Here is a 25304-nt window from a genome sequence, read left to right on the forward strand (position 1 = left end):
TGACCCTGTATGTGCCGAAGGATCCGTCTGAAGCGGTTGGAAAATGATAAAGCTCAGACACTGTCCCCCTCAGGAAGGATGGGTTTTGTGCAGTGGTCTTCTGCCTTCCTAAGGGCCATGGAGGGGAGCTCAGGACACCAGCATTCCTTAGATTATTGGAGCATTCGGAGGATCGTGCAGGAGTTTTGCTTAATGATGATTTCCTGCCCACCCCCGCTGCCCAGACATACAAGAGGCAGAGTTTAGATTGAGTTCAGTAAACTTGGAGAGGTCTGAATGGGAGAGAGAGAAAAAGTCTCATAGAGGGATCCAGGGGTATCCTCACCTGGAGAACTCTTTGGAAAACGCATGCCCTTTGGAGCACTTCACAGGTAACAGATTTCCTCTTCGTCTCTTTCTCAATGCTGGCCAAGCTATGCAGATTCTTTCATTAGCACCCACCACCTTAGTCTCTGGCCATCACTAGCAGGGAAGATTGAGCGGTGTCCAGAGACAGAGGTGGACCCTACATGACCCTCCTCTGTTAGCTTGAGCAGGGCCTGTGGATCAGGTCAGGATTTCTATCTACCCTACCTCCATTGCCAGCTCTGACTTTTGCACCGAGTCAATGGGCTGAGTGCAGTTGTTACCCACGCTGCAGACGTTAGGTGATCGTGAATGCTCCCAGGGCTTCACAGACTTGATGCTTAGTGGGGAAATGTCTGGCTAATCAACAGAGCTCAAGGTTTAAAGGTATCCCAGATGTCGCCAACTAAGCAGCTCCATTGAAAAGGAAAGTGACCAGGTCTCCCGATGCATAGGTCTTTAATACTTAACACTCATGCTAACCCATCCAATGACCGGTTTCTCCTCTTCTATCCCCTCGGAGTCACCGACCTTTCCATACACACAATGTCCTGTTAGCCGAAGGGAGCGTGATTAGGAGCTAGGCTTCTTTTCTACTGCATGGAACAATGGCTATTCATGAAACCCGGTTCCCTACATAGCCAGGAAAGTGGGTTTCTTTAGAGTGCCTAGCGTCCAAGATCCCCTACTACTGTCAAAATGTTGGAGGGTAGGGAGGTACTTCATTGTTCATTAGGATTCGTAGAGTCTTGTTCCTGCTCATGGGCATCGTATTAAGATTTGGTGGAAGAGTTCCAACATGATGAAAACCTGCCGGAGCCAGAGCTCAGCACACACAGGAGACCCAGTCACTGGAAGGATCCTTCCCCCTGCTCATTCTATACACACCTTACACGCTTCACAGCTAAAAGGCACGGCTGAAAGCAGAGTGGTCAGGGTGAGGCAGGCCCGGGACTTTTTATGAGCACTGCTTTGGCTTCCTGCCTTCATACATGATAAAACTGCTGGCAGGAGAAGGGCACGGCCTGCCGGATGCCTGACTCCTTCTCCTCAGCCTCCCAGAGGTTGTCGTAACTGAAGTCGCTGTGGAAGCTTTGGAGTTCCGCGTAGTCATGATATGCAGAGTCGTGCCTCACGCGGCCATTCCCAGGCAGGTTGTAAACACCAGCGTTTCCCTCTGCAAATCAGAGAAAGAGAGACAAACAAAGCAGTTTACATTGATTGCTACAGGATTTCTACGCTATTATAGTCTCTTCCAAAATATACAATGGGGTAAGGTGCTGCAGTGAGAGATCTGGTAGCGGAAGCTCTCAGAGAGCAGATCCAAGAGAAGGACCAGCAAAGCATGCTTGACCCATACTGCCCTGCCCTGGCCCCAGATGGCCCAGCTCCTGGGGAGAGGTCCATCCCTACAGTTCTTGGTCTCGCTGCTGAGACGCCTACTGGGAGTGCAGGCCAGCCATGACTGACAGTGGGTTGTTTTCCTTTGTCACATGGCCACTTGTCCACAGGGAAGCAATGGACCTAGCGAAAGCCTCGTGTCATTCTCTAGCGAGAAGATGAACAAGGTCAGACGTTATCCTGGGTCACTGCCCCAGCACCACCAAATCCGGGGGTAATTGCATCTAAATGATTTTCCTGGAAAAATGCCCAAGTATCAAATGCAAACCCCAGCGTAAGCCAGAGAGGTGGAGTCTGGGGATAGCGAAGGGGCCTTTCTGTCGCTACCCGAAGATGGCAGACACCAACCATGCAGCCTGGGTTGCAGAACACACAGCAGCTGCTGGCAGTTTTAGAAAGTGCTGAGATACAGCTGGGCTGGGCTGAGCACAGCTAAGACCATGTTAGAAGAGAGGCAGAAAGCTAGTGCTGGTGTTGCATTGTACTGGAACTAGACAGTGGTTCTCTCTGGCTCCTGGGGGACTCACCTGAGGACTGCAGTGAGGAGCCCAGAAATTCTTCCCTCAAGGAGGGGATCTAAAGGAAAGAAATAGTGATGAGGGGTGTCTCTTAGCATTTGGGATGTCAGTGCCGGGATCTTTTGTAGCTTCCCACATCCAAATCCTCCAGGGTGTACCCGATCATATTCCCGAGGGTCAAATACTTTACACCGCTGCATTGTAACCATCATCTTTCTGACATAATAGGCAGGTCCAGCTGGACCCAATCCACAACCTTTCTTAGTCACTCAGAGAGGTCGCTCTTGGGCATGCATCACACCTGGGCTGGGAAAATGGGGTTCTCGAGGGCTATAGACGTTCCCTGGGCAAGGAGCTGCATCTTCAGCCCTCAGCAGCCTGCAGGAGCAAGGATGCTGTGGAAGGCTGGCTTTGTGGCTAAGGCCCCCAACTGGGATTCAGCAATTTGCAGTCAACTCCCAGCTCTGCAACAGAATCCCTGAGTGACCTTGGTCAAGTCCCTTAGGGGCTGGTTTTCAGAGTTGTTGAGGATCCATAGCTCCCATTGCCTTAAACTAAAAATAGTGGCTACTCAGAACTTCAGATCTCTCTCTCTGTGCCCCATCTACAGACGGGATAATGATACCTGCGTGGGGACCTGTGAGGATATGTGCACTACAGGGCTCAGGCTCTGTGGGGATGATAACTGCAGGAAAGCTTCCAAATATAGAGGAGAATGGTCCAGTGGTTAGGGCACTAACCTAGCTAGACCTGGGTTCAAGTCACTGCTCTGGAACAGACTTCTTCCGTGACTGTGGCCAAGTCATTTAGCCTATCTGTGCCTCAGTTTCCCTTTTGTAAAATTAGGATAATACTTCCCTACGTCCGGGGCTCCGGTGAGGAGAAATCCATTATAGATTGTAAGGCACTCAGGCACTACGGTAAATATAAATGCCATAAATGCCTAAGACAGACATAAATAAGGACCTCGGGATTTGACTCATTAATAAAAGTTACCAGAGTTGCCCATCGCTGGATTGAAATCATGCCCAACACTCCTGCAGACTTTAAGCCACCGTGGGGCAGGAGGAGCAAACCCACTCCTATTTTACAGAACGCCTCGGTCTGGATCTGGGCAGCAGCCTACTGCTCGACCTACTCTGGCATGTACCACTAGGGATGCTGTTGTTACCACTGGCCATGTCTGTTTCATGGCAGAAGCGCTGGGAGCTAGGGGGAAAAAGCGGGCACACGGCATGCTCAGGGGAGGAGGTGGAGCGGAGGTGGAGGTATGCTGGGCAGGGAGCTGCTGGTGGGTGCTGAGCACCCATCAATTTTTCCCCATGGGTGCTCCAGCTCTGGAGCACCTTCGGAATCAGTGCCTGTGCCCACACATGCTTGGCATCAGACTCGGGGCCCTGAGGGCACAAACACATCTGGTGGCAGTGGGAGCAACCCAGAGGCCCCATCTTGGCACTCACGTTTGTAAAACAGGAAGTGTCGGAGGGAGATGCCTGCGGGAAGTGACATGAGGTGCCAGGGATGCTGTATCTCTGCGCTGCGGATGGCTCTCTGCCGCGACTGCTGGACAACGGGTGGGAGGTCTTCTTCTGCAGTGGAGGGTGATGGGCCCCTGGGATTTCTGCATAGCCGTTCAGCTGCTCTGAGCCAGTCTGACCATGACGTCTTAAGAACTTAGAAGAGAACAGATCCCAATTTGGTAACTGCCGTCCCTGGATAGGGGCCTTCTCTGACTGCCCCCCACCTCCACCCACCCCAATGTTTCAATAAAATACCAGAGCCACAAAAAGAGGTTCAGGGTCTAAACTTCAAAATCCACCGAGTTGATACGCAGCCACTCGATTAGGGAGGGGGAGTAGCCTCACACTACTCAGCCATGCCCCAGAGCGATGACGAGGAACTCCAGAGGGAATCCTAGCCATGCACAAGGATGGGGAGAGGGGACACTGTGCCACATCCGGGGCGGTGGAGGGGAGACTGAAGGGCAGCTCAGGGCTCTGAAAAGGGGAGATGAAAGGGAGCTGCCGCCTAGCAGCAAGATAGTGGCTGCTAATGGACGGCACCAAAATGGCAGCAGCTTATGAGAGATGAGCTCATTGATTTATCTACCCACCTCCTCACAACACCTCTGAAACTTAGGGGTTTGGAGACAGTGGTCCCTAGATCTGAATCTGAATCTCCTGGTCTGGGAAAACCAAAGCTCACCGCCTACCCCCACCTCACTTTGGTGCATTTTTGCTCATCTCTGGGTCATTTGACACCCTCATCCGGACAGAGGAAACCAGCTCCTCACTGCTTCAGTCCGGAGCCAACAGGCAGAGAACTTTGCTGGTCACCAAAGAGACAGGCACCAGATTTCCGGACCTGTGGAACACTCGCCCAGGAGAAAAGGCCTGCTGTGCCTGGCATGGCTCTGTTGGGGGCCACATGATGTCAAAGCTCTGCATATTGAGCCAAGGATGCGACTCTTCTTGCCCTGGGCAGCCCCACGGTCACATACATATAGTACCTCTTCCAGGATGTCAGAGTCTGCAACCCTGCGTCCAGGGGTGGGGGTCGGGGTGTAGGGGTCAGCGTACAAGGGAGAGCGGGGCAGGGCTGGTTTCTCCAGAGAGCTGGGAGCTGCCAGAGTCTGACTTTCCCCCAAGCTCCAATGATTCAGCTGAAAGGAAGAGTCAAAAAGTTAACGCCAGGTCTCGTGGACACAATGATTAATTCAGGGGTATGGGGTGAGATTCCCCTGGAATTCTAACTCCAAATCCAACGAGGTCCTAAATCATAGAATCACAGAGCCCTGGCTTCTATAACTGTCCATCAGTGGGGACTGAACTCAGAGCAACAAGCACTGGAGCTAAAGCGGTAACTCCTTTGCTTGTGAACCAGTAGTAGGCTCTTATCCTTGGTAAGTCTTGATGGAAACAGATATGGAAACACACTGCTGGCCTCTTCCCAAAACCAGTCTCACAATGTACAGAGCTCTAAGCTGCAAGAAAAGGTTACGTCAGTGCTTTCCTATCTGTAACAGGAGAGAGAACCAGCCAGTTACCTACAGAGCCTGCATGGAAGACAGTGACCAACTGCTTTGCTTATGCTTAAAGCTGATCCTGCCTCTCTGACCTTCTAGAGACCAGACTTATGTAGGAAAGGCTCAGGAAGAGGAGATGCCATGTCCTCCATCACAATAATGCCCTCTTCCCCATGTAAACCCTTCTTCTTTACCAGCAGAGCTCCAATCAGAGCGGCACTCACACAGCCTTCAGGCTCAAGGTCCAGGAGCATGTGAGGGGTTAATGAGACCCTGCTCCACCCAAAGCAGAGATGAACCCATCCCCTTTCTCACTCCTGCCCCCAAAACACCTGCTATTGTGGAAGTCACTTCCTGTGAGTTGCCCTTTAAGGGGCAGTGCTTCTGGAAGTGCGCAGAATGGAGGGCAGGAGCATGGAGAGCAATATGAATGCCTCTGTCGGCAGGTGACCGAATCCCTTTGGTCGATCTATTCCACTCCCCTCCCCACCATGAGCATGCAGGCACTGGAGTGGAAAGGGCTCGGCCACATCATCTGCATCCCAGTGAGACGAGAAGCCCTTACGTTGTTCGAGTCCAGGTGCGGTGGGGGGACCACTAGGTGCTGCTGGCAGCTCAGTGGAGAGTAGGGATCGTTGTACACTGGTGACAGCAGCTCCCTGTTGGGGTTTTCGGGAATGAGGCTAACCACAGTCCTTTCTGAGTCCTGGCTGCCGGGCTGCAGCTGCTGGGTAGGTCCACATTTGCCTTTGGACTTGCGAGCGCTGCCACCCCTCTTCAGTTCTGGTTTGGGGATCCCGGTACTTGGCCAGCTGGGGTTTGCCAGGCACTGAAACAAGACAACAAATGCTATGGACCAGCTGTCGTAACAGTGAGAGTCCGGACATGCGTCACCCACAGGCACATAGCCATGTGATTAGGCACACACCTACCAGAATATACACATGCTCGTGTTACAGTGAACATGAACTAGCAGGTGACTGTGTAATTAAAGGATGAATTTTAGTTCCTATAGGCAAAGGGGCAGAGATAAGGGTGTGCGATAATCTCAACTTGGAGATTCTCTGACCTTTCAGTACCTTCCTGTTGTATCCTCACCATTCTTCAAACATAGCTTTATGGTGTGGATTTAATACAGACTTCTAGAGTGATATTAATAAAAACAATGAGGAGTCCGGTGGCACCTTAAAAACGAACAGATTTATTTGGGCATAAGCTTTCAAATAAATCTGTTAGTCTTTAAGGTGCCACCAGACTCCTTGTTGTTTTTGTGGATACAGGCTAACACGGCTACCCCCTGATACTTGTTGTATTTATGAGGATACTGAGGTGTACTAACTGCTTTGGAAGTTCTCTTGCTGATCTAAACTCTCGTTTAACCAAATTAAGCCAGTGCCCCCCATTTCATCTGGTTAATTGCATTTAAATGACTCGTTCAGGCCACTGCATCAATGAGTTTCATTCAGCTTTCCTGGCCAGCAGCGCAACCTCGACGCTGTTGAACACGCCTGTTCCTCCCCAACATCCAAACTGATCCCCTATGTATCCCCCAGGCTCCCAAGAGACCTCACTTCACTTACATGGACAGGCTGGGCATAGCCTGGGGACAGCGGGTCTTCGGTCACTCTGCCTTCAGGCATCAGAACAAATGATTGCTGGTCAGGGATGGAGCCACTATGCTGGGAGTGGTGGGTTGAGGTGGTAAGTTTCCCTCGTGACGTCCAGGAGTTTGTCCGGCCATCGGAGGTGAGTGAGCCTCTCCCGCTGCCTGGGAACTACATTGGCCATGGTTAAAAACAACAATACTTCTCATTGGTAGATTCAGGCTAATCCATTTCCCGCAACATCCCGCAGGCTCCGAAAGAGATGCCCAGTGGTCAGCTCGCCCTCAGATCCATGGGCAATGCCACGTTAGCATTCGCTGCTCTTTTAATGTCTATGTGAATTTGGTGCTGGCCTGACAGCCCAGAGTCCCCTCACTAGGCACAGAACAGGGCCAGCTTGGGTTGCCAGGCAAACTCCGCTGAGTGCATGAGAGGGAGGCGCTACCCTCTAGATGTAGGAGGGTAGTTGAGTGCTTGTGAACTGCAAACCAGGGACATATACAGGGATCAGCTGTGATGGTGGTTTGTGCGGCGGGGACACATCACACCCGGGAACTGGAGTGAGACCCGTCAACTCATTGCACGTTGGACACTGGCCAGTCATTAGATGGGAAACAATTTTGCTCACTGCCATGCTGGGCTATTTGGTGGAAGACTCTGACCCCACCCCCTGAGACAGTCCACCCCCAGCCTTTCCTCTCCCTGCTCCCCAGAGCAGAGCGAATCCAAGGGCCTTCATCGACCTTTACTCCATCCCTGTAACTTCTAATGAGACGCCTTTGACATGTTCAATCCTTGAGGGGGCCATTTAGGGATCTGGGGCAAAAATCAGTCTGGAGATTTGGTGCTGCTTTGAGCAGGGGGTTGGACTAGATACCTCCTGAGGTCCCTTCCAACCCTGAGATTCTATGATTATCTAAGCCCCATCTCCCCTTCAGATACTTCTGCTGGAGGCTGCTGCCCTAATGTCGATCTGGGCATATCAGTGCAGACGCATCTCAGGTGAATTGCCTCTCCGTCTTTAAGAAATGAGCAGTCTGGGGTTTAAATCATGGGACGCTCGGCAGGAGGAAAAATGTCCTCCACTAATTCCCAAGCCCTGAACTCACTGGAACAGGATGGGCTGGGGATGAGGTTGGAGGGGTGTGTCACCAGTGCTTAATTTGTTCTGGGCTCTGACTGCTCCCCACCCCCGCCCCCGCCTCGAGTGCTGGCGGTGTAGCTCTCAATGGCTGGGATCTCTAGGTTTGGCAGTTCATTGTCCTGGGCTTGCTGCTTCATTTATGAAAGGAGAAAAATTATGCGAGTCCCAGCACCTCTTCCATTACAAATTAAGCACCAGCTGCCACCTTTGTAAGCCACCATTATTGTCACTGTACCAATGCATCATTAAAATTGCACAACAGATTCATAATCTACTGCCGGGAATCTGCTTTTTATAGGGCTCTAAATATAATCTAAAATGATCAAAGACGTTCATTAGTGCCCTTCAGGGTGGGACTCAAAGCAGCCTGGTGTGTCGGGGCAGTCTCATGTGACTGGAGATACGACTTGGGGACACGCACTGATTACCAGGCAGTCCTGCAATAAATATACATTACCTGCCCAAGGTGTGGTGGCTTTGATCCCGAGAAGCTTTCTGATCCCGAAAGGGAAGAGTCAGCATTTCGAAACTGGGCTGTTTTAAGGCAGTACAGCCACTCCTGGTAATCTTCGTAGCTGGGGCAAATGACCTGGATTGAGTTTATTAGTCGGCCTGGAAGTAAGATAAATCACATGGTTAATGATGCATATTGAGAGTTTATCTTTCTTCCCTCTGAAATCCACTGAGGACAAACATCCGTCGTAGGTGGGGAGTCTGCACGAGGCCCATGCACCAAAACAAGGTGTAAGTAGGACATAAGTGCTGCTTGGACCTTGGCACTGGGTGAATTTCCCCTGTTGTGCATCTACTCTGGAAAAATCAGCACCTGCATTTTAGCAATGGGCCAGCTGCTGAGCTACTGGTTTTGAATGATTAAAGAGAATTAAATATGTTCCTAAACTTAGTTCATGAAAGCTTGTCTCTCTAACCAACAGGAGTTGGTCCAATAAAAGATATTACCTCCCCCACCTTTCTCTTTAGTTCACAAAACACAGAATTCTTTAGATTTGCTCTTTTTTTAAAAAAAAAGAAGTGTTAGTTATGTATATGTCATTTCAATAACTACACTACGGTAAAAGTTGTTTTATCCGGCACGTTGGGGAAAGGAGGGGTGCCAATAAGTAAAAAATGCCCGTTACCTAAAAGGGAGGGAGTTTGGGTGTGGGAGGGGATGCGGGGCTGGGGCACGGGAGGAAGTATGGAGTGCGGACTCTGGGAGGGACTTTGGGTGTGGAAGGGGACTCAGGGCAGAGAGTTGGGGCATTGGAGGGAGCGCGGGGTGCCAGATCCGGGCGGTGCTCACCCCCGATGGCTCCCGCAAGCGGAGACCTGCCCCGAGCTCTGGCTGCTCCTAGGCAGAGGCGCAGCAGGCAGCTCTGCGCAATGCCTCCGCCCACAGGCGCCGCCCCTTCAGCTCCCATTGGCCACGGTTCCCAGCCAACGAGAGCTGCGCAGCCAAAACTCGAGGCAGGGGGAGGGGGAGCAACCGGAGCCCGGGACAGGTCGTCACTTGCGGGGAGCCACCCAAGGGGAGTGGCCCCCTGATCCAGGATCCCGCATCCCCTCCCACACCCCAAGCCCCCTCCCTCACCCAAACTCCCTCCCAGAGTTCACACTCCACACCCCCTCCCATGCCCCAACCCCCTGCCAGCCCCTCACCAACCAGACTATAAACCAGCATTGCAATGAAGATAAGAAATGCCAGTGTACAGAGCTTTCCAGTTGGTGAAGTGCCAGATAAAATAGCTTTTACTGTACTTAAGTTTAGGCATAAATTAAAAGGGGATAAAGAAACAATCATAACAATTGTTCCTCCCAATGTTTAGTCAACAAATGATGCTTTAAAATCACTAGGTGTAGTAGAATTAAAATAAACAGGAAAAAATACCTGTGGAAATTGTCCTGAATTCTGTTTTATCCTCAACATTTAGAAATTTGAGATTTCAATGACTTTTCTTGTCAAAATTCAAAAACAAAAGTTGAGCAGCTCTCCCTGTCATCCTGGGGTGCCTGCTGGTTGATTTTTTTGGTATTTCACACGGCTCCAACAGTGAAATTAGACTAGTAAGTTTCATTTCCTGGTTGTGGGGTGTCAATTCATTTTCAGTTTCTGGTTTTCAGGCAGTAACAGAAAACAGTTTCTGAACACAGACATTTCACTGGTACAATGTAAATATGTTTCCATTGATGCAAACATGCCTGCCCAGATTAAGTTTTGGAACCCTACCACCACCCTGCTACATAAAAATAAAGCTCAGCAGCAAAATCTTATTTTGGAACCTACATTTTAAATGACTGAATCGGATTCCTATAAATCAGTCTGACTGTTCTTACTGCAGTGTCCAGTATGCATCAGACACGTACCTTCTATTAGAAAGGAGCTTTTTTGGTTTTCTTCAAAATGAACTTGTATTGCATTCAGCGGCAGTTCTCCCTGTTTGTAGAAAGGAACAGGCTTAGAATTCCACAAGGTGAGAGCAGTCAACATTTGCCCGCTTTTACTTTTTAAACTTCAGGCTCTCTGTTGTAGCATCTGAACCTGTAACTAGGAGCAGGCTCCCATTGTACAAGGTGCTGTATACACACATAAGGAGAGACAATGCAGAGATTATAGTCTGAATAGACCGGGCAGCCAAAGGTGGAAGAAAGGAAGCAGTATTATCCCCATTTTACTGATAGAGAACTGAGGCAGAGAAAGACTAAGGGCAACATTTTTTAAAGCACCTAAGCGATTGAGTCTCATTTTCAAATGTGATTCAGGGTTTGTCTGTGCAAACTATTAGGCTATGTGCTTCAGTGGCAGTGTAGCACAGACACTTCTTACATCGACAGAAGAGTTATGAAAAACCCACATCCCTGGGCGGCAGAGTTAAGCCAACCTAAGTCCCCATGTAGACAGTGCTAGGTCAACAGAATAATTCTTCCGTCAACCCATCTACCACCTCTCGGGGAGGTGGATTACCTACACTGACAAGAGAAACCCTCCCATCAGTGTAGGCAGTGTCTACACTGAAGCACTACAGTGGCACAGCAGCACCGCTTCAGTGCAGACAAACCCGTAGTCCTTTTTGAACCAGGATTAGCTCAAAGTGCATAAAGTACTGTTCACACCCATCCATAGGGTGCACATGGACACTTAGAGGGTGGCGCAAGGTAGATTCACACCCAGCTTGCCACAGTTTGTTTGAGTAGACAAGCCCTTAATCTCACTGAGAGTCAATAGGATTTAGGCACCTAAATCACTTAGGTGTTTTCAGAAATCTGCTCCTTATAGTAGAATTTTCAGAAAGTATTTAGGTGCCTAAATACCTTAAAAAATCTGGCCCTAAGTGACTTGCCCAGGGTCAGGCAGATAGTCTGTGGCAGAGTCAGCAATTGCACCCAGAACGTCTGAGTCTGACCCCAGTGTTTTAGCCACAATCCCAGTCTCTCTTATGAATTTTCACATAATGCACAGAAAAAAAAAAGCCTTTAAAAAATTGTGAATGTAGCTTGAATGCCCAAGCCATGTAAATTATTTATAAGGAGTCGCTGAGCTCTGACCTGTGGAAAACATATGCTTTCTCCTGTGCTGCTATTTTCAAATTCTAGTGATTTTCTGGTTGGTTTCCCCACATGGATTGCAAACATTGCCCTGGACAACACTTCGTTTGGTTTGGCGGACAGAATAATAAGATTGATGAAGACATTATCACTAGTTATGGGTTTAAGGATTAATATACCTTGACGTGCCATTAAGTGTCATTGTAAAGATGTCTCTCTAAATAAATCATATACAGTCGTAATGGCATGTGGTGAAATAAAATACCTAGGACCTTCCAGCTTTGCAAACATAAATCCTCTCAACAGGCCAGCCTGGGAAGTGCTATTTTCTCTGTTTAATCGATGAGAGAACTGAGGAAGAGACGTTAAGTGACTTGCCTAGGGACAGTCAGAGCAGGGATTAGAACGCAGCAGGAGTTACTATTTGCCAGGGGTTTAATAGCATCTTTACATCAGTGGCGTGGCCTTTCAGGAGAACTTCTCCCAAGAGTTAGTACAATCAGGATATCAGTTAGGGTCTAAATCCCATTTTCCTGTAGTACCCAAAAGCATCCACTGGGTTTTGGGTGCACAACAGCTGCAGGATTGGTCCGTAAAAGAGCAGCTGACCCCAGGATTGTAAAGCCACAGCTAGTTGGAAACAATTCACATAAGAGATTTTTTTTTATTTATTTTAATCAGGGGACACTGCAGGGCACCAGGATCTTTGTTTCTTGAGAGCCCTGTTTACTTGCAGCCAGATGTCATCATAGTCTTGTTTGTGAGCGAAGGATAATTTGCACAGCAGCTAGTCGTGTTGTCTTTGGGAGAGCGTAGCAGGGCTACCTGGGGGGGAGGGGAGGGCAGGAGGCAAGTGGGGCAATTTGCCCCAGGCCCCGGGCCCCACTGGGGCCCCCACGAGAATATAGTATTCTATAGAACTGCAACTTTTTTTTATGGACGGGGCCCCCGAAATTGCTTTGCCCCAGGCCCCCTGAATCCTCTGGGCGGCCCTGGAGGCTAGTGACCTCAGAGTGGGGAAGATGAGCCAGGAACTAACGCATGCTTAAAAAACAAAGGTCCAGTTGCATGCAGACATCCCTAGCGATTAGGCTGGTGAAGGGACACCTATGAAACAGGAGATGGGCAGAACTGATTCCAGACAGAAAGGCCAAACTCATCTGTAGTGCAGTTCAGTGCAGTTCAAAATTTTCCAGATCTCACTTGTTATTTCAGGGCCAGATCTTCCCAGCCTATTTCACTAGTGCACAATTTTTTTCCATACAGCCCAACTAATTGGCTCCTTGGCCTGATTCTCAGCTGCATTGTACAGTACACAATAGGTGTGAAATGCTCCCAGACCAGAACAGTAGCGTTGTACAACACCCACTCTATGCTGGAGTAAGTCACAGCACAAGGCACAGGACAATACAAATCCAGGCTCTGAGCATATATAATTATCACGCATATCACAGGCAGGCAGAAACCACCATTCCCAATGAGTCTGTAGAGTCAGAACATACACCCCAACCCATTTGGGTTCCGCACCCCTTTGGAGTTGCCCCTCTCGCTGCCCTAAAGAGGGATTTTGAATAAGCAGAAATCAAATATGTTCCCGCAGGTTCTTATTCTGGGCCCTAGTGAAATCAAGGGCTGTTTGTTCACAGCGCAGTGCATGGAAATCACCTGTGAAAACGCGCAGGTGTGCACGGCAATTCCGGCTGGCCCATGAAAATGATGGTTTGCACTGGTTCGACAAGTTGGCCTGTGGCTCTGCAGGCTCGCACAGTTCACTCTCCTTTGAGAACCTGGCCCTCGTGGGTAAGGTTGGCTTTGGGAATGTGCCTGATGTTTGGCTGGTTGTACAGCACCACTGTTAGGGGACTGATGTGAGAACGTGGGTCTGCTGAAGAATGGAGCTAGAATAGTTTCACGGTAGTTGGGTGCTTCTTTCTACAGTCCTAGGGCCTCTGTAATAGGAGCTAGCCACATTAAAGGATAGTGAGCTACTGATTAGAGCAACAGGGGAGGCCTGAGAGTGAGGACTCCTGGGGTCTGATCCTACCCCACCTTGGATCCTAGTCCTGGCTCTGCCACCTGCTCTGTGTACGACCTTGCTAGGGAAAGTCCAGTCACCGCTCTGTGCCTCAGTTTCCCCACCAGGATAATAAATTATTACATCCCTGCCTGTGAGGCTTGCACGAATGAGTGCGTGTGAAGCGTTGTGAGGCGCTGGGATGGAAGATGCTGGGAAAGGGCTCGGAGTGCCGGTACATTTATTGCTCCAGCACATCTCGGTCTGACTGGAGTAACCACACCCTGATTACTAATTGCACGTCGAGACTGCGGCTGGGAAAGCTGCGGCTGTGCAGAACATTCTAAACCCAAGTATGCAGGGAAAGGCTCCTGTTACCACCCTGCCAGCACAGCAAGTGTGGGGAAATAATGCCAACCCTCAGCAATGCCTGGCATTCCTGGTTGTGGGCAAGCCTGGTACAGAAAATCAGCTTTCAGGGTTGGGGTGGGGAGCCTCTGGGATTCCCATCTTGGCAGTCTCCAAAGCTCCACCGCATCAGAGTAATCCACCCTGCAGCCGAGGAGAGCTGGCTGCAGCTTCGGCCAGGGTACATCAATGCTGCATCCTACAGACCCCCTCATGGCACCGAACCTGTGACTTGTCCAGAAGGCAGTGCCAGCTGCCTGGTAGGTGCCACCTCAGGCCCGTGGCCTGCAGAGAGGCCTCATAGCAAGAAGGGAGGGAGGTCGCTCAGCAAGAGCAAGGGATGGGACTGTCTGCCTGGAAGCAAGAGGGGCCATGTCGCCTGGGAGAAAAGGCGCATGATTATCCAGTACTTTATCCCCTTCCCTCTCCCAGCCACATGCTCCTCTGGGTCATGGGGGCAGCTCCAGCTTTGGTCAGCAGCCTCGGCTATTAGCTCGCTACTCCGAAGGGAAGAAGAGCAGTCCTGTTTGCAATCCTGTGCGGTGCAGGCCCAGCGCTGCGACCCCATCAGCCGCCGACCCCTCACTGGGCATGGAACACTGCTCTTTGCGACACTGGGGGGAAGGAGCAGAGATCGATCTCTCTCACACACACACACACACACACACACACACACAGCTCCGCTTTGCTCTGTGAATGAGGTTAGCAATCCCCAGGTGTGGAAAACACACAGGCAGAGTCCCACAGCCTCCACCTCAGCTGCTTTGGGCTCCTCTCTCCCTCCCCTGGCACAGACCTGGCTTCCTCACACGCACGGGCAGCTCCTGCTTTGCAGTCCCAGGCCGAGCCCTGGGGCCTTTTCCCATCAGAGGTGAGTCAGAACCTGCTGTCCTGGGCAAAGGCTGCACCAGCTCCATCCAGAGGGACCTGACTCTTCCCTCCCCCCAGCCGCCACCAATGACAATGCCTGCCGTTTGCACGGAGCCCAAGAGGAAAAGCATCTGGTGCTTTCTTCCTCATTCCTATAGCCCTGGATCTTAGCTTCCATGCTCGCGGCAGAAGCCTCAGCAGGAGGATACTGTGCCTTGACATGTCTGTGGAAAAGCAGGTTCCTGCTGCAGTCTCACGAGCCTGATGAATCACAGCCATTGACTCCGACCCAAAGGAACTGCCTGGGAGCAAAGCCTGGCTACCCTGGCGGAAAGGAGATGCCAAGGGGGTCGGGGGTCTGGTATCACTGGCCTAGGATTTCCAAAGTGACTAGTAATTTCAGAAGCCCAGCTTGAGATCCCTTTAAAAGGGCCCTATACTCAGCTGGGGATGTTCCAGGCTCTCTGAAAGCCAGGCCCCCTTAAGGGGACTCAAACCAAGTAGCCAAAATGGCTCTGTTGCTTTTGCCAAATGTAGGCTATTCTCTGGAGGGGAGGGAGAATGATCACTGGATTCCTTCTCCTCTCACCCCAGCCCCAGCCCTCTTCTCCACCCCTGGGGCATCAAGTGTCGAGCCAGTCACAGCTGATGCTAAGGCTGCTGCTCATTCCTTTTCTGGCTTCCAAAGTATGTCCCCACCCTGCCTCCCAGGGCCAAGAGGGGAGACACTGTGTATGGTATGTCAGTGATGGGCATTTCCTGGGACCTTTGTCTTTGTGAGAGGATAGAAAAACAGACTCCCCCCCCAGCCCTCTGTCCCTTTTGCTTCTGTTGACTGTCTTCCCTCCAACATCTTGGCTCACGCTAGCATATCGCACGGTGCTCAGTGTGTGCAGGGTCAACACTGGAATTATTGGGCCCATCAGAATTTCCGCACTTGGCCTCTCCACTCCTCTGACCTCTCTCTCCTCTACAAAGCCAGGCTCGATGGCATGGGTGCTTGGAATTTTCTCACACAACACACATTTAACCTGTGGAACTCCTTGCCAGAGGATGTTGTGAAGGTCAAGTCTATAAGCAGGTTCAGAAAAGAACTAGATAAGTTCCTGTTAGCCAGGATGGGCAGGGATGGTGTCCCTGGCCTCTGTTTGCCAGAAGCTGGGAAAGAGCGACAGGATGGATCATTTGATGATCACCTGTTCTGTTCATTCCCTCTGGGGCGCCTGGCATTGGCCCCTGTCGGAAGACAGGATACTGGGCTAGACGGACTTTGGTCTGACCCAGTATCGCCGTTCCTATGAATGGCAGCCATCAATCTGCACTGAAGCTCCTGGCATTGCTCCCAACAGTAGAGATGAGTCCAGTGTTGACTACAGTAGGGAAACCCCACAGACATTTCCCATTGTTGCTAAGATTTTCATGCCTTTATGGGCAGGTCCAGATGTTGCTCCGGATCCTCACTCTTCACCCAGTACTCTGTGCGGCACTCTTCAGCTTATAGTAAAATGTACTCGGTGAAGACAACAAGCAAACCCAACGCCCCTAGCAACCTCAGCTCCAGCCAGCCAACTCCCTGTGCCCCTCCCCAGAGAAACTCTGCATCACATGGGCCATCTCTGCCTGAGCAATTGCGAGCGGATGCTATGTTTACAGGAATATCAACCCACTTCCAGCCAGGTAGATGAAGCCAGCCCAGGGTGAGCGGAGATTGCTGGGGAGCATTGCAGGGTATATCTCAAGCTGGAGAGGATCGCAGGGTTGCTACCCAGCCAGTTCTGAGCCACAACTAAACACAGAAGCTGCCTCCTCCCAGACACTGAAATACCCAGGCAGTGGACTCCCTCATCCCTGGACATTTGCAAGGTGGTTCTCACAGGAGGATACCTTACAACATCCTTGTGCCACAGTGTTGGCTTACTGGTCACAGAACAGGGTTGCAGCAAAGGGAGAGAAAGCAATGAAGCGCAAAGGGAGTCTAAATGAGTGAAGGTAATTTGGGGGAGAGAAAGGACTTGAAATGCACAAACCTTAAAGTAGAGGCCATGGCGCTCTTCGGAGACGATCACCAGCGTGGACGGGTACAGGATCAAAAGCCTGTCGTGCTGCTCCTGAGGGACCCCAGGGGAAGAGTTAGCATCAGAAGCTGCACTGGGGCCTGATCCAAAGCGTACGGACCTCAATGAGAGGCTTTGCATCTTTCCATGGTCAGGGTCTAGATCCGTGAAGTATAGGTGCCCGTATTCTTCTACAATAGCCGGAAGTGCAGCTTCTAGACAAGATTCCAGCTGGCTCCAAAATTCTGACTCTGCCAACACTTACACACATGCTTAACTTTACACCCAGGTCATGCCACTGAGTGCAACTGCTGCTCTTGTGTGCAAAGTTAAGCACACACTGAAGTGTTTGTAGGATCAGGGGTCTATGATTTTTCCTTCCAGGGAATTTGGTGGGTGGGGGAGGGGTTGACATTTCTTGTAGTATATGAATCAAGCTATTGCTTTCCCTTTCTTTGAACACACACAAAGAAGTCATGGATTTGCACATCACAACACACCTGGCACCTCAACGGGTCCGGTGCTGCTCTCTAGCTGTGCCCACTGGCTCTCGTGTCGATTCACAGAGGCACAGCCAGCCCAGGGGACACGCAGGCACTTCCTTGCCTGCAGTGCTAAGGCTGGGGGATGCAGGGTGGAAGATTTGCTTTAGTAACTAGGACACTCATGGGAAGGGGTCTGAGTGGGAGGAGCCTGCTGGTGTGAAGAGGAGGAGGGCTGAAGAAAACGGTGCCCCCTATTGGATTCTCATTGTACCGACAGATTTTTTTTCCTGTTACTGGATCTATTAACTTTTCCCGGGCAATAGCAAGTCACTTCATTTATTCAGGATCTTACCTGGAAAGGCAAATGCTGCAGCTTAACTTTAGAGACACAGAGGACATCACCTAGGGACTCCCGTTGGGTCCCTCTCCATTCTTGGACAGGCGTGTTCTGCACAGACCACCTCAGTTCCTCTTTCCCTATGGAGTTCTGCTTCCAGTCGCTCTAAGGAAATAGGGAACAATGAGCAGGCACATGAGAACCAGATGGAAAGAACGGAAAAACCAAGCGTAATCACATGAGAGCCTTCTCAAGCCCTAATGCCTCTCCTCTGCCTGCTGCCCCTCCCCCTCCCCCAAATTTAACTGGAAGCTAAACTAAACCACGTTTTAAGGTCTGGAAAATTCCATTGACTGTTTTCTTCTCCATCACTTATCATATTTGCATTGCAGGACTATCGCTAAGAGTGGGAGAGTTTAACTAGGAGACAAGCTGGTCTCAAGATATATTTCAAGCTTGGCTGGAAGCAGGAAAGAGTAAAAACCTGGTGTGAAAACAAGAGTTCCATCCCACAATTAATAATTTGCCGGAGTTTCCTTGTCTGTAAAATGGGATTGGAACAGCCTTGGAGAACTGTGTATGAAAAGTGCTGGACGCATGCTGAGAGAGAGGAAGTGATTGGCCTAGCATCCCACACAGGGTCAGTAACAGAGCCAGGAAGAAAGCGCAGCTATTGACTTTAGTCCTGTTTCCTAACCACTCTCTTCCTTCGAAAGGTTTTGCAGATTTGGGAAATATGCAGGAGCATCCACGGTTTGGGGTGTTTATTCAAGCTGAAGCCAAACCTCTGAACTTCCAGAGGTTTCTCCATCATGACAGCTCATTCCTGTTTTCTTCCATTAAACACACCCACCAATACATCCTTTTAAAGGACCCTACACATGCAAAAGCTCAAGAACTCAGAGGTGAAGAAAAAGGAAGTTCCAAAATTAAAACACACACACACACACCCCAGAAATCCCCCAAACTTATTTCAATTTCCAATAATATATTCTTGGGTCCTTTATCACAGAAACTTCAGGTTCGCTCTGAGGATCGCCTCCTATATGTAGGCCACCCAAAAAAAAGCAAACGTGAATGTCCTGGTTTTTTTCTGCAGTACAAAGAGTTCCCAAGTGACAACACTGTCCTCATGCAAGTTGTTTGTGTGTCTATCCGGGGATGCTTTGGCAATGACAGCATAAAGGGGAGGAGGCAGAAAAGAAGGTGGAGACTATATATTGCCCATGGATTTAAGCTTATTATACAAGCTCATTAACAAATGAGAATAAAGGAAACCAGAGCTATGCTCTGACCTGTTATTAACAGATCTATTGTTACGTGTTTGGGACATTTCATCTGTTGTAAGGATCCATGTTTATCTATGGCACTAGCTAAAGAATAATAAAGAACAATAGTCCAACAAAAGGCCACTGAGGCAGGCAATAAGGGATGCAGGCAATAATAGTCACGGGGTAGAAGGAGGGACATTAGCTACAGCCACTGCGCCCACGCTGCATTGATGAATGTTACTTACGAGGCAGTGTCAGCTAATGATCAGTGCAGGTGACTGGGAATCTGTACCCGCCTTTGCCACTGTGTCACCTCTCTGGTCCTCCCCTGCCCCAAATGTGTAAACTGGAGCTGTGCTACAGGCCTCAGGATTAATGACCATTTGTACGTAAAAGGCTTGATTAGCAGCGGCGCTGACAGATGAAAATCCACATGCCTTTCCGAAGCCTATTTTTACAATAGCAATAGGTCCCTGCCTAATAAAATCCCAGACTGCAGCAAGCCCTGACTAACAGCGCAGCCCACGGACTCGTTAGGCAGGTTCTCTCAGCTGACAGATGATTTCCTGTCTGCTCCTAGTGGCGGGGGCTGCTCCCCTCCGTCAGCTGAAAGATGTTTGATGGCTGTGGAAGTCATTGCTTGCTTTTCCCATTTGCAGCAGCGAGCGCTCAGCTGTGACAGGCAGACTGGAAATTATGAGTGGTTGGCCTGTCACACGGCTCCTGCCAGACAGCCTTGCTCTTCAGTGTACCAGGCCCGATGATTCATGCTGGGAGCAAACAGACGAGGGTGGCTGCGCTGGTGGTTTGGGGCAGGAGAGATTTTGCCCAGAAAGAGTTTCTAGGTGAAGGCCTTTGAAGGGGCCTCCAATTGGACAGGTAGTTGTGGGAACAGCCAGTCGGTATTATGCATTTTATCTCTCAGGCACACATGACATCTAGCTGTGAGTGTAGCCCAGGGCCACCCAGCTCAGACTGCTAAACCTGATGGAGCAAGGCTTTCCCTTGCAACTGGAAAGGAATTGGACAACAGTACCATTTCCTCTCCTTCCCCAATCTTTGATGACTTCTCTTCTCTCTACTTTAGCCCTCCTTACCTGGTCGCTACAAGTGATAAGTCAGATCAAGGAGGACTCTTGAGTTCCATCTCTGGCTCTACCACTGCCTGACTGTGTGACCTTGGGAGAGTTACCTAACCCTGTTGGTGCCTCAGCTTGCCCCTCTGTGAAATGGTGAGGATAATAATCAGCAGGCTCATGAGGGCGTTGAGGGGCTTAAATAAATGCATGCAAGGTGCTTGGAGGTCCTCAAACAGAAGGTGCTGTAGCAGGGCAAAGTTATCTGTCATCACCATTCCAAGCCAGTATTCTCTTCCAAACCTGGCTTGGCACTGCTACATAATACCAGAAGGGGTTACTACTGAGTGAGGCAAGGCATCTTGCTTTCCCTCCTGCTTCCCCATGCCTCCAGCTCCTGCTGGCCCATGGAGAATGAGATCAGAACCGCAACTGAAGCCCAGGTGTCCTGCATATCAGCAGCCTTTGGAACTTGCAATTAATAGTTTACACTAGCCAACGGAAATGGTTGCGTCTGGGGAGGGGAATCTGAGGTGCTCCCACTCCCCGCTGAAGTACTCAGCTGCTTAACCCGAGTCCCCAGATATCAGAAGTAAACCACTGCATCATGGTGGCACAAAGGATTCTGGGACACAGAGAAAGATGGGCTCTGAGTGTCCCTGAAAGCAGGGCCAAGGTACGCAGAAGTTAAGAACAACGATTGAAAGCCTGAGATCATCCTGTTCCCGACCACGGCCCACCACGTCACTAACCTGAGATAGGAAGGACCCGTCCAGGTTCCCCCCATTCAGGTGGATCTGTTTCTCCAGGTGATAAAGCCATCGCCTGAGCTCTGACTCGCTGGGGCAGTACACGATAAGGGGGTTCAGCAGGGGACCTAGGGACCCAAGGCAGAAGACGATCTGAGTACATACAGCAAAATGCTAAGTGGTACCATGGCACAGCATGCAGCACCAAAGGGTTAATCAGCCCCCCCTGGTTGCTAGGCAATAGTGTACTGTGCTCAGCCAATGCGAGAGGTTGTTCTGATGATGTAATACTAGTCATTGGCTGAGCATAAAGTCTCACGTTGCTGGGAGAATGTTGTAAGAGGAGAGTTTTCCAGCTTGCTAATATAGTTCTTAAAGGGGCCCTGTCAGGGAGAATTCGATCCCAAATGTCGGGAGCATAAAAACACAGCTTTTGTGAAGCTTGAGATCGCTGCAAATGTTTTTATTTCATACAAAAATCCAGTCCAGAAAAGTGTTTTTAAAATTCCTCTGCAACCCAAACACTGCAGCAATGTGCTAGTGCATGAGAAATTGACTAGAAAAGGCTAGAACTAAAAGGGAGATGTAACGGAATATTTTCACAATCTTCTAAGCTGTACTCACAAATATTAAAACAAACAATAGGGCAAAGTCAGTCCAATTTTTAATGTAATTTCCTATGTAAATATTATAGGTAAAAGAATAAACATTTTCATAGTATTTTTTTTAAACAATCTTAAAGTGTTCCCTCAATGAAAGCAGTTGGGATTTCCTCTGTTGTGGCAACTGTCGCTGCTCGCTGCTGAATTTTTAAAAACCCTCCATAAATCTGAGCAATGTTTCAGTTGCCATTAAAGGCAATTACACAATTGCACCAATCCCAGGCAACATGTTCCCAAATTCACCAAACAGCATATTACTGTTAAACCATTTGTTATGTATTTGTCACTTTCACGTTTTTGTCGTAAATTCACATATATGACTACAGTAGCTCTACCAAGCTGTTTGCTTATTGCGTTACCAAATAAAATGTGTGCCAGACCATGTATAACTGCTCTCAGACATAGCCTTGCTGGATGGAACAACGCTAGCCACTGCTGATTTTAAGATTTCAAGCCGTCATTTGCTCAGTGTGCATACCAGAAGCCTCTCTCACCTCTTACCAGTCACTATGATAAGACCCTAGTGACGTAAATAAACCACTTCCGGCTGGCTGTGTAATGTTCGCCACCATTAATAATTAACTAGATGCCTCCCATTAAAACTATATTAGATGCACTGTAAATAAGATTCTGATTTTAGCATCTGCATGGTTGGGGAACATTGAGATGAGCAAATTCACACTATGCCATCATAAAAAATCGTCCTCATCAGGGTGATACTTTGCCCTTCTGTGGAATCTTTCATCTCAGAATCCCAACCTGTTTTACAAGCGTTAATTAATTAAGCCTCTCAACACCCCTGTAAGGCAGAAAAAGTGCCACTATGTCCATTGTACAGATGGGGATATTGAGGCACAGAGCAGTTAAGTGATGTAGTCCTTTAGACTACAAGTTCTTTAGGGCAGGAACTCCCTCATAATTATGTGAGTTTACACAGCAACTAGTACAATAGGGGCCTCAATCTGACTAGGTTTTCTGATATTAATCATGTGACATAATGTGTCTGGGACAGGAATAGAACCTAGAGTGTCTGGTGCTGAAATGAGAGTCATTGGATTCCCTGTTTGACCTTGTGGCAAGTCACTCAGCCTCGGTGCCTCAGTTTCCCGATCTGTAAAGTGGGGCTAATAGCACTGCGCTCCCTCCTAGGCATGTTATGGGGATAAATACGTTAATGCCTGACGTGTTCAGACTCTGTGGTCAGAGGTGCAACACAAGTACCTCGCCAGATGCCCAGTACTCTGCTCCATGAATAGAGCATGACCCTTGACCTCCCTCTGGGTTTGTTTTTACACCTTTCTCAAAGGCTAGCCAGTGGCTGTTTTTGTTGCCACATCCAAGCTAAGCCTCAAAGGGAGAAAAAAAGAGAAAAGAAATTAATATCTCAGCCTGAAGCTTTGGGACATACCTTGAGCTCCTGTGACCAGCTGCTTGGGTGGCTGTGACACTAAAGCAGGGAATGGGGGGTGGTAGCTCAAGGAGTCACCTTCTGCATTCCCAGCACCCCAAGAGTACGTCTGCTCTGGAGTCAGGGTGCATCCAGGTTTATGAACCTTTCCCAGCCCTCGAGTTCCTCTCTTCTGTTCCACATCCTCTGGCTCTCCCCTGGCACTATCGTGGCGAGGCCCATAGGCTGAAGGACACTGATGCAAGCCATTGTGGCATATGGTGCTTTTCTAGGTATGACAGATTTATTACCAGACCACCTCTTGCTGCACTAAGAAACCAAGAGTGGAAATTATTGGGGGGAGGAGCAGGTGCAAGGGTGAAAGTGTCGAGCAGAGATACACTCTGGGTTAGGAACCCAACGCTGGCTGCCAGCCCTCTTGTTCTTAGAAGCCTGTCAGAGATCAGAGGCACTAAAGGACTTCTGTGTATATCAGAGAGCTCCGTCCTTACTTGGTGTCTCCACTACTGGCTGGCAGCATCCGATGATGATACCGATAATTATACAGTTGCCAGCAGAGGGTGCAGAATTGCACAGGAGAGGCACAGGAATTCATAGGACCCTGTCAAAGTCACTGGCTTTCAGCAGGGGATGGTCTTGTGACTAAAGCCCTGGACTAAGAGTTAAGAACCAGAGGTCCTCTCCCCAGCTTTGCCACTGATTCCCTGTGTAACCTTGGGCATGTCACTTATCCTCTCTGTGCCTCCGTTTCTCCCTCTCTAGAAGGGGAATAATACTTAATGGCCTCACAGAGGGAGGTGAGGATTCCTGAATGCATGTTTGTACAGCTCTTTCCATTTTCAAAGCACTAAGTATCACTATTTCTTCCTGCCCCACCCCCTTCTATATGTATTCATATTATGGTAGTGCTTAGGGGTCCCAGTAATGGATTGGGGCCCCTTCGTGCAAGGCACTGGCCACTCAGAACAAAGAGAAGGTCCCTGCGCCACATAGCTTCCAGTCCAAGTAGAAGACGAGAGTCAACAGATGGTGTGACAGACCCAGGCCAGTGTGGTACAGGAGTCTGGTAGAAGGCAAATATACTGGTCACTGGATGAGTAGTTTTCTGTTCCCTGAGTGACCAGAGCAGGGGCTGCACTAGAGTAATCAGGAACCTGCTAGAACCAATTAAGGCAGACAGGCTGATTAGATCACCTGCAGCCAATCAAGGCAGGCTAATCAGGGCACCTGAGTTTTAAAAGGAGCTCTCTCCAGTCAGATGGGGAGGAGCCAGAGGAGAGGAAGTGCATGCGAGGAGCTGGGAGCAAGAGGCACAAGGAGCTGAGAGTGAGGGTGTGCTGCTGGAGGACTAAGGAGTACAAGTGTTATCAGACACCAGGAGGAAGGTCCTGTGGTGAGGATAAAGAAGGTGTTTGGAGGAGGCCATGGGGAAGTAGCCCAGGGAGTTGTAGCTGTCACGCAGCTGTTACAGGAGGCACTATAGACAGCTGCAATCCACAGGGCCCTGGGCTGGAACCCGGAGTAGAGGGCGGGCCCAGGTTCCCCCCAAACCTCCCCGCTCCTGATCAGACACAGGAGAAGCTGACCCAGACTGTGGGGAAGATCACTGAGGTGAGCAAATCTGCCAATAAGCGCAGGACCCACCAAGGTAGAGGAGGAACTTTGTCACAATGGATACAAAAAAACAGACCGGGGAGCAACAATGATGTAACGATTCATAGATTCTAAGGCCAGAAGGAAGCTCTATGATCACCTACAGCGTAACACAGGCTGTAGCACTTCCTGGAGTTAATTCCTGTTGGAACCAGAGCAGATCTTTTCGAAACACATCCCAGCTTGGTTTAAAAATTGCCTGCAATGAAGAACCCACCTCACAGCCCTTGCTAAGCTGTTCCAATGGCTAATGACCCTCACTGTTAAAGACGTGCATCTTATTTCTAGTCTGAAATTGTCTTGCTTCAACTTCCAGCCAGGCGATCTTTCTCAGCCTTTGTGTGCTAGATCAGAGCCACGCCTAGGCAGCAGGATAAGCAGTGGTCACACCACATAGTTTGCTTAGAGCAATATATTATTGCATTAATGTATTAAAATTCCTCACTGCAAATTATGTCCCAGTTTCATGCAACATCTTTGACCTGAATCTCTGGAGGACTGCGCGTCTAAATGTGGTTTGAACGTCTCACAAGGCACATGGCGGCCCAGGGAGGTGACTCTCAGAACCTGCTATTTTTATTACCGTAGAGACGGAGTCAGTTGACCTGGGCTTTGAGTCTCACTCCCATGGGTTGCCGCTCGCTGTGGAGACAGACTCACACTGGCCCAAATGGGAGCAGAGACATAGAGGCAGTTTTGCCGCACATGCAGATGAATTGGTACCTGAGCACTGGGGC

At 49.6% G+C, this 25304-nt stretch overlaps 1 protein-coding gene across 2 annotated transcripts in view; it reads right to left on the reverse strand.

Annotated features, from left to right (window-relative positions):
* Positions 1 to 282: 282 nt before the first annotated feature.
* Positions 283 to 25304, reverse strand: part of PLEKHN1 (pleckstrin homology domain containing N1) — a 42553-nt gene continuing 17531 nt past the window's right edge. For both annotated transcript variants that reach the window (XM_050931417.1, XM_050931418.1), the window contains exons 6-16: positions 20848 to 20972; positions 17764 to 17913; positions 16900 to 16980; positions 10402 to 10471; positions 8495 to 8649; positions 6870 to 7064; positions 5855 to 6118; positions 4774 to 4926; positions 3725 to 3937; positions 2274 to 2322; positions 283 to 1522 (exon numbers count right to left, since the gene is read on the reverse strand). In XM_050931417.1, the coding sequence (XP_050787374.1) occupies positions 1332 to 1522; positions 2274 to 2322; positions 3725 to 3937; positions 4774 to 4926; positions 5855 to 6118; positions 6870 to 7064; positions 8495 to 8649; positions 10402 to 10471; positions 16900 to 16980; positions 17764 to 17913; positions 20848 to 20972 (1646 nt within the window). In that variant the 3' untranslated portion in view covers positions 283 to 1331. The remainder of the gene's footprint in view (positions 1523 to 2273; positions 2323 to 3724; positions 3938 to 4773; positions 4927 to 5854; positions 6119 to 6869; positions 7065 to 8494; positions 8650 to 10401; positions 10472 to 16899; positions 16981 to 17763; positions 17914 to 20847; positions 20973 to 25304) is intronic.

This window comes from Gopherus flavomarginatus, chromosome 21, assembly GCF_025201925.1.
Source record: "Gopherus flavomarginatus isolate rGopFla2 chromosome 21, rGopFla2.mat.asm, whole genome shotgun sequence".
In the NCBI taxonomy this organism is placed as follows: domain Eukaryota; kingdom Metazoa; phylum Chordata; order Testudines; family Testudinidae; genus Gopherus; species Gopherus flavomarginatus.